Source organism: Manihot esculenta, chromosome 15 (genome assembly GCF_001659605.2).
Source record: "Manihot esculenta cultivar AM560-2 chromosome 15, M.esculenta_v8, whole genome shotgun sequence".
Taxonomy (NCBI): Eukaryota; Viridiplantae; Streptophyta; class Magnoliopsida; order Malpighiales; family Euphorbiaceae; genus Manihot; species Manihot esculenta.
Genome location: NC_035175.2, coordinates 8,706,570 through 8,715,129, shown reverse-complemented (window position 1 = coordinate 8,715,129; position 8,560 = coordinate 8,706,570). Strand labels below are relative to the sequence as shown.

The window sequence follows — 8,560 nt, the reverse complement described above, 5'->3', positions numbered from 1 at the left end:
TTCCCCAAATGATATTTTTCCAACCCCAGGACGGCCTGTAGCACTCATTGGCCTTCATGAAGGATGAGTGAGGATAGTAGTTTCCTTTTAAGACTAGCAAGAAGTGTATTCGGTTGATCAATGAGCCTCCAACCTTGTTTTGCTAGCAGAGTCATATTAAATCTTCTGAGTTGCGAAAACCAAGCCCTCCTTTTGTCTTTGGCTCACACATGGACTCCCATTATGTCCAATGGACCTTGTGGTCCTCCTGCTATTGACCCACTAGAAATTTGAGATGATGGAATTAATAGAACCACAAAAGCTTGATGGAATTCTAGAAGCTGACATTGTATACATTGGGATGGTTGTCAAAACTGATTTCATGAGTACTTCTCTCCCTCTTTTAGAAAAAAGGTGTTCCTTCCATCCCATAGCCTTATTGGAATATGACTTTTGATGAAAGAGAAAATTTGGGATTTAGACTTTGGGATATCCGTAGGCAGACTCAAAATTTTTTATGGGGTATCTTATTTATTAATCTATAGAATATATACAATATTCTTTCTAAGATCTTGGAAATTATTTTTGCTGAAAATGAGGTATAATTTTTGAAAATTAATAGTTTGACTGCTAGTCTCTGCGTATTTGCACAATACATAATCAACTTTTCTTGTTTCCTCTACAGACACTTTTGAGTAGAGAATGGAGTCATCAGCCAATAACAGATGTGATATAGCTATTTCTAATACAATGAGAAAGACTTTCAATGCAAAAGAGGAAGAGTAAGGGTGAGAGAGGATCTCCCTATCTAAGCCCTCTAGAGAGTGTGATGTAGCATGTCTTGTATTCATTAATCTGAACAGAATAAGAGATAGAAGTAACACATTCAATGATCCAGATAATCATAGTGCTATAAAAGCCAAACATCAAGAGCATATAATTCAAAATATGGACACTCCACACAATCGAATGTCTTGTTTACATCAAAGGGAATGCATGATTTCATGGTTAAGCAAAATGCTGCATTGTCAATTAAACATCATGAGTCAATACTTAACACTATCTTTACAACCAAGTGAAAATGTTAAAATTTAAAAGTTTTAGAGAAATTTTTTTTTTTAGTTTATATAATTTTAAAATAATAATAATTTAGTTATTAAAATAAATGAGAGATATTAAATATTAAAAACTCACAAAACTAAACAATAATTTCTCTGTATTGCAAATGAAAATTCAAATCTTGAAAACATCTTATTACTTTTAAACAGTCTCGGGCCGCTGAGGTTTTCCCGGTGTAAGTAATAGCACCGAAAACAGTGCTGTGTCTGCTCCACTAGCAAATTTACAGTGTATTTCTTTCTTAAACCCTAAAATCAGGTGTTAGTTGTCACATTCGCACAATGCTGCTGCAACAAGCTTCCCCGATAATCAAAATTACCAGTTCCGATTATAGCTTCTTCAGGACTTGTTTCTCTCCACGAACACCACCAAAATCTCTTTCCTTTCCCATGGACAAAGAGAGGTCTCAATCCCCTCTTTCTTCTTCTTCTTTGCAGCTGAAGCAGTCTCAACAACGCTTCAATCCAGTTTTCCATTGCCAAGCGTCGCTTGAATCTCACGAGACTTCTCCCAGGTCATAAGCTGAAACGCCAACGATTTTGAATCAATTTCTGTTCCATTATGAATTTTAAACAGTTAATTGATATGGATTTTAGGAACGATGAAATGCCTGTCCATGGATTATCTACAATGATTGTTGGTGTTTTGGGAGGGGGACAATTGGGTCGTATGCTGTGCCAAGCAGCTTCCCAAATGGCCATTAAAGTAATGGTTTTGGATCCCCTTGTGAATTGCCCAGCTAGTTCTCTTGCTTATCATCACATGGTCGGGAGTTTTGATGACAGTGCTACGGTTCAGGAATTCGCCAAAAGGTTAAATCTTTATTAATTTTCCCTATATTTCTATCTAATATTATATTAATTATTGGCGTTTCAATTCCATTTTTCACGCCATTACTTTTAACTGTTAACACTTCGTGTGTTTTAGTCTAAAGGGTCGACAACCTTTCACTGTAAGGCCTCTGAAATTGTATCACTTGACCTATAGAATAGAAATCACTACCAAAAAGCTTTCAGAATACCCAAAAAACAAAATAAGAACCTTTCAGATAAAAGTAGTAGCAGCATAATTAGTCTAAATCAAATAAAGGGATCCCCAAAGCTACATAGCCTCAAATAATTAGTCTTTAGTACCTTTTGTATTTTCACTATATCGTTCAATGTTGTTATGCGTGTGTATGCGTGTGTACATTTGCTAAGTTTAATTGTGTTTTCTTTAAATATTTGGAGTTTATGTATTTACATGCTAATTCCTTATTGGTAGTTAGATGTGGAGTATTGACAGTTGAGATTGAACATGTTGATGTTGCTACGCTAGAAAAGCTTGAGCAGCAAGGAGTTGATTGCCAACCAAAAGCCTCTACTATTCGAATTATCCAAGTATCTCCCTTTTCATATCAATATATTCCATCTTTCAAACTATGCTATTCTGCTAGTAATGTGCAATTTGTTTTATTTAACTTTTTAGCTCATGGTTATGGTTTATGGAATGTCTCTTTTCTTGATGCTTTTTTAGCAAAACATGAGTTAAGTTTGAGGGATTTGCTCTTTAGCTTAGGACTGAATGAGCCATTTATTGTACTTTCTCTGGAATTTAAACTTAACTTTTTAGCTAGTGCTAATGCTTATGGATCATGGAATGGTTCTATTCTTAATGCTCTTTTAGCAGAACATGAGTTAATTTTGGGGGATTTCTTCTTTAGGAAAAATTTAATGTGCATGTTACTGCATTAATTTTTGATGGTTAAGTTTTATCTATTGAACCTTGCCTTAATTTTTACATTGACATATAATGACCTATTCTATTTCTATTCAAATGGTCTAGGAGTCTCATTGTCTGCATAGGTCTTTATGCATTTTGTTGACTCATGGCTCAATGCTTTTTGGATGGTTGTGTTACCCCCTTCAAGACCTTGTTCCTCTATTGTGCAATCCAATGATTGATAAGTACCCACAGTGGTTAGCTTGTATGTTAGAGTATAGGAGACTTTGTTGTATCATTTTTGAGCAAAACCTTCTTAATTTTTTACAAATGTATATTCTATTTGTTTTGGCATTACATTCTTTATTCAATTCTATTGGCAATCTGTTAGAAATATTTGTTGTCCTCTTATTAATTTTCTAAATATGAAGCAAGTTCTTTGTTTATTCATCTTAAGCAAACATGAATATTTAGTTGGACCATTGCTTCAATCTTGCAGGATAAATATCTCCAAAAGGTTCATTTTTCTCGGCATGGAATACCACTTCCTGAGTTTATGCAGGTGGGAAATGATAAGTTCTTAAGCACATCTCTAAAGAACATTACATGCTGTGATTTTTTTAAGCATCTGTTAATTGAAAATTGGTAATGATAACGACAGATAGATGATCTAGACGGTGCCAAAAGGGCAGGTGACCTGTTTGGTTATCCACTTATGATCAAAAGCAAAAGATTAGCTTATGATGGGAGAGGAAATGCAGTTGCTAAGAGTGAAGAGGATCTTTCTTCTGCTGTAACTGGTAAAGTTTTTCTAGTGATGATGCAAATGCCCAAAGATTAGGGGTGCTATATAATTTAGTTTCTCAATTCAGTGTTAAGCCATGCTCTACTATAATTGTCTTTTCTGGCTGTTATTAGTCATTAGAAATTTTCTTGCCCACCTATCCAAGAGCTGTCATTGGAGAGAAAGGTCCTTTGTAATTTTACATGATGTTACACACTTGTGCAGGTTGTCTGATACTTAGATTGAAAAATAATATGAGATGAAGCTATCAGATTCAGGGCATTGGAAATAAGTATGATGTCTGAACTGTGAATTAAATTTGGGAAAGGTCAATTCCTTTAAAGGTCATTGGGTGATTCTACCATTTTTGTCTAATGTAGACATCATCTTGTTTTTACAAACCAATACTTGCTATGCTTTTTTTATGTTTGCATTTATAGCATGATTTCATTGAGTTTCATTATGTGCTTATTATCTAAAAGTGCATGTTTTTTTTACCCCAGCTCTTGGAGGTTTTGATCGTGGTTTATATGTTGAGAAATGGGCACCCTTCGTAAAGGAACTAGCTGTCATTGTGGCTAGAGGAAGAGACAACTCTATATTGTGCTATCCTGTTGTTGAAACTATTCACAAGTAAGATAGCAATTCTGTATTTTCATGTTCTGTTAATAACTATTGGGTTTGTGTTGCATTCAAGTGTAATCAATTTTTTGTGTTTGCCACACATATTTGCTATTGATTTGCAAATAATAATTCTGCATCCATTTACAACTGACTGGGGATTATTGAGTCTTGTAGGGAAAACATATGTCACATAGTCAAGGCACCTGCTGATGTTCCATGGAAGATCAGGAAACTTGCCACTGATGTTTCCTACAAAGCTGTTAGTTCACTAGAAGGTGCTGGTGTGTTTGCAGTTGAGTTGTTTTTGACAAGTGATGGTCAGGTGATTATTCTCTTGTTTCATTGATTCTGTAATGAAATCCATTTTCATCTTAGTTTCAGCAACTTGATGCAGCTTCTTTACTGTATTTGTTGATTTTTGCATCTTATTTTGGTAGATTCTTCTTAATGAAGTAGCTCCTAGACCTCATAATAGTGGTCATCACACAATTGAGTCCTGCTACACTTCACAATTTGAACAGCATCTGCGAGCTGTTGTGGGTCTTCCACTTGGTGATCCATCAATGAAGACTCCAGCAGCTATAATGTACAATTTATTGGGTGAAGATGAGGTAAAATGGCTTTATCTTTTGTTTCCATTTCGTTGTCCTGCCAATGCCCCCTTCCTATGTATATGGGTGTAAAGAATTAGGAATCTGGAGCCACTCTGTGAGAAATTCAGTGCAGGCTGAGAGAGATAGAGAGAAGCTTACATCAAAAGCTGGTGCTACAAGGCACCCAGTCTTAGTCCAAAATTAAAATAAATTCCAATATACATGCTTTCAGGGAGAACCTGGTTTCCACTTGGCTCATCAGCTTATTGGAAGGGCATTAAATGTACAAGGGGCTACTGTTCATTGGTATGATAAGCCAGGTTAGTTTGCCTATTGTCATTTCCTTGTGCCACAATTAAATTGGTCAACTTTTTCTGTTTCTTCATTGGTGATATTGATTTTCCAGAAATGCGAAGGCAAAGAAAGATGGGGCATATCACTATTATTGGTCCTTCTATGGGCATTGTGGAAGCACGGCTAAATTCAATGTTGAAAGATGAGGGTTCTGATAGTCCATCTGTTGGTATGTTTGCTTTGAAGACTTGGTAACATGACTCGATCCCACTTTTGTTGCCTAGTATGATTTTGATGGAACAAGAAAAGCAAGCTGAACTTATGGCTTATTCTGCCATTCAGTTTTGTGGCTTTTCTCACCCTTTCCAAATGTAAATTTTCTAGAAGATGAATATAGATGTAGTCACAAATGGGATGAATTAATGTAGCATTTAATGCAGTGTCTTAGCCAGTTGTCCTCTGCTCTATCAACTCGTATGGTTTTTCTTCACCTTGTCTGGATGCAAAATTTCTAGAAGTCCCTTGTAGTAGAAATCACCATTTTAATCAATTATAAAATAATCACACATGAAGCTGTTGTCTGCTTCACTTGGTTCCAGAGCTGCTTGGACATTTTTTTTTCTAATTGTTGCTTGCATCTCACTTCTGGGACCCTATCCACAAATCTAGTTCAACTATGTTGTGTATATCTATGAAATTAATGTACTTCGTTTGAATATTTAACATCTACATATATTTGCTTTGGGAAAGTTTTGATATAATCATTGACCATTACCCCATTGTCGCTGATATGCAGTTACACCACGTGTTGGGATCATTATGGGCTCTGATTCAGATCTTCCTGTAATGAAGGATGCTGCCAGGATTTTGAATATGTTTGGTGTGCCTTATGAGGTTAGCTATATAATACTTTTCCTTTTTCGTGCAATTCACCAGCACTGGACTCTCTTTCTCCCTTTTATTTTAATTGCATTTTTTATTTTATTTTTTACTTTCTCCAGATCATTACTAATTATATTTGACCTTCATAGGTAAGAATAGTGTCGGCTCATCGAACTCCTGAAATGATGTTCTCTTATGCCTTAGCTGCACGGGATCAAGGGATTCAGATCATTATTGCTGGTGCTGGTGGTGCAGCCCACTTGCCAGGCTAGTTTCTATGTTGTGTATAAATTTTATTGCATCATCAAATGTCTTATTGGTCCTAAGTAAGCATTGGTTTGAATTTTAGGGATGGTAGCTTCACTTACTCCTTTACCTGTTATTGGTGTCCCTGTACGTGCTTCCTCATTGGATGGAATGGATTCCCTCTTGTCGATTGTGCAGGTAGAGCATAATCCCTGTAATTTAACTAGTAACATGTTTCACAAATTGGATGTATTGAACTTGAGAAGAGTCTGATCTTAATGTGTTAATTGCCATCTGAGATTTGGTGGGATTCTTTTCTATTGTGACATCATTCTCTGAATCTGTATGTGCTAAGCATGACGCCCCATGTATATTATTTTGCAGATGCCGAGGGGTGTTCCTGTTGCAACTGTAGCAATAAACAATGCTACAAATGCAGGTTTGTTGGCTGTAAGGATGTTGGGAGTTGGTGATTCTGACCTATTAGCAAGGTCATCTCCCTCTTTATTTCTCTTTTCCCTTCTCTCTGTATGTGTGTTTTGTGAGAAACAATGGTGTAGTGATTTTAGTTCCCTTGTATAATCTGTATTTATATGTGCAGAATGAGCCAGTATCAAGAAGACACGAGGGATGAAGTGTTGAAAAAGGCTGAGAAGTTACAAAGAGATGGATGGGAATCTTATTTGAATCCTTGAGTGCAATTACGCCACTCGCTGTATTCCTTGATTGTTTGAACTTATTAACATAGACACAAGAATCAGATATCAGAAGAGCATTAAGAGTAAACATGTTAGGAAGTCCATAGCAGATTGGAAAGGGCAGAAGGGGAAGGGGAAGGTGGATCAAGTTTGGAGGGAGAACAAATTTTGAAGCCTTATGAGATTATCAAATTTTTCCTTGATTGATCAATCAATTGAAGTTAATATTTGCATATTCTTCATCTCCAAGATGCAAAGGAAGACAACTGAATGCTTTGATGATTTCATATACAAAGAGGATCCAAATGCTAACATGAAAAATGCCAGTTTCATAATACACGCTATTTTTCGAAGGTGTTGGTAGATGTTTCAACAAATCCTTCTGATGATCTGAGATCCAATAGAATGGGGTTTTACAAGAGTTTTGGTATTTAAAAATAAACTTGAACTTTCTGGGGAGGGGACTCCCCTTTTATCCATTTCGCTATGCTTGCTGGTGACGTGTAAAGGCCTCTCCATGATTGGGACACGCGTCTCTGACATACAGATTCGGGCGTACGAGGGTATCAGCCGCCTGCTCCATGCGTAACGGCCTCTGATTCTCCCCGTGCGTACGCTCGAGCGGATCTGCTAGGCTGTCTGAGTATGGCTCTGGATACTGGGCTGGGCCGAGAGTCGGGCCGGACGCTGAGCCTGAGAGGAGAGGGCCTGCTGGTCGCGGACTGGGCCGGTCTGAGTGAAGAAGCTTGATTGAGCCCGGCTTTGAAGGTTGAATGAGCCAGGCTTGTTGTGCATATCAGGTGCGTGGGCCTCTACGTTATGGGCCTTTGGTTGTGGTCAAGCCCCTGGTCCGGGGTGAAGAAATCCAGCGGTCATCAATTGCCCCTTCACCTTCTCGGTAGTTATTGCTCCCACTGCCGAGGGGGTGAATATCAAGAACCATTATGACCGCGCCTGTTCGTGTTCCGGTGCTGTTACCTCTAAGGAGTCTGGACGGTGCTTTGGAGATCCTTCTGGTAGGGCGGCCGATGGGTGGGACTATTCGGCAAGCTGCTGAGACTGTTTTACCCAGGTCGTCTGGCCGGCCTCCTCCTCTGTTAGTTGTCCGGGCTCCAAAGAGGTTCTGGGCTGTTGGGGAGTTTGCTCTAACTTTGCCTTCCCTCGAGAAAGAAATTTCTCCGATGCCCCTGTTATCTTCTTTTGATATAAATGGAAGTGGCGAGAAAGATCAGCTTATTGTTTCCTTCAGTGTGGGGTGCTTACGTTACGAGGGACTGAGATCAGCTGCACTCAGTCAAGTCTCCATCGATTTCTTCGAATGTATGCTTTGTGATCTCTTCTGTGCCGTAACTCGAAGACTTATGTTTTTCATGTGTGGTGCACGGCCGGCATATAATATCTGAGCTTGTTCGAATGTACCGTGCATCACACTTGGGTAACCGAACGTTTGCCTAGGGGAACAGTGAGAAATGCTTATGGGAATCAACTTGTTCAATTCCCCTATAATAACGAGACAGAGCTCAGCCGACCTGTAGGGCTCGCTTTCCGTACTAGGGTAGTCCCCGGAATTAAGACTAAGATAGTAGAGCAGATGTCAGTGATGTAAACGTAGATGATGATGTATGTGGTTATGTAAATCC

General features: G+C 38.2%; 1 protein-coding gene across 2 annotated transcripts; it reads left to right on the top strand.

Annotated features, from left to right (window-relative positions):
• Nucleotides 1-1,233: 1,233 nt before the first annotated feature.
• Nucleotides 1,234-7,303, top strand: LOC110600716 (phosphoribosylaminoimidazole carboxylase, chloroplastic). 2 transcript variants are annotated; one of them, XM_021737558.2, is made up of 15 exons: nucleotides 1,234-1,612; nucleotides 1,695-1,910; nucleotides 2,366-2,477; nucleotides 3,299-3,361; nucleotides 3,461-3,599; nucleotides 4,087-4,216; nucleotides 4,382-4,529; nucleotides 4,645-4,818; nucleotides 5,033-5,120; nucleotides 5,207-5,323; nucleotides 5,891-5,988; nucleotides 6,126-6,243; nucleotides 6,326-6,420; nucleotides 6,607-6,713; nucleotides 6,824-7,303. In XM_021737558.2, the coding sequence occupies exons 1-15, from the start codon at nucleotides 1,380-1,382 to the stop codon at nucleotides 6,915-6,917; spliced, it is 1,932 nt and encodes a 643-aa protein (XP_021593250.1). In that variant the 5' UTR covers nucleotides 1,234-1,379; the 3' UTR covers nucleotides 6,918-7,303. The 2 variants fall into 2 exon arrangements, with proteins under 2 accessions (XP_021593250.1, XP_021593251.1); XM_021737559.2 differs by lacking the exon at nucleotides 1,234-1,612 and having other exon boundaries at nucleotides 1,727-1,910; nucleotides 2,362-2,477.
• Nucleotides 7,304-8,560: the final 1,257 nt, after the last annotated feature.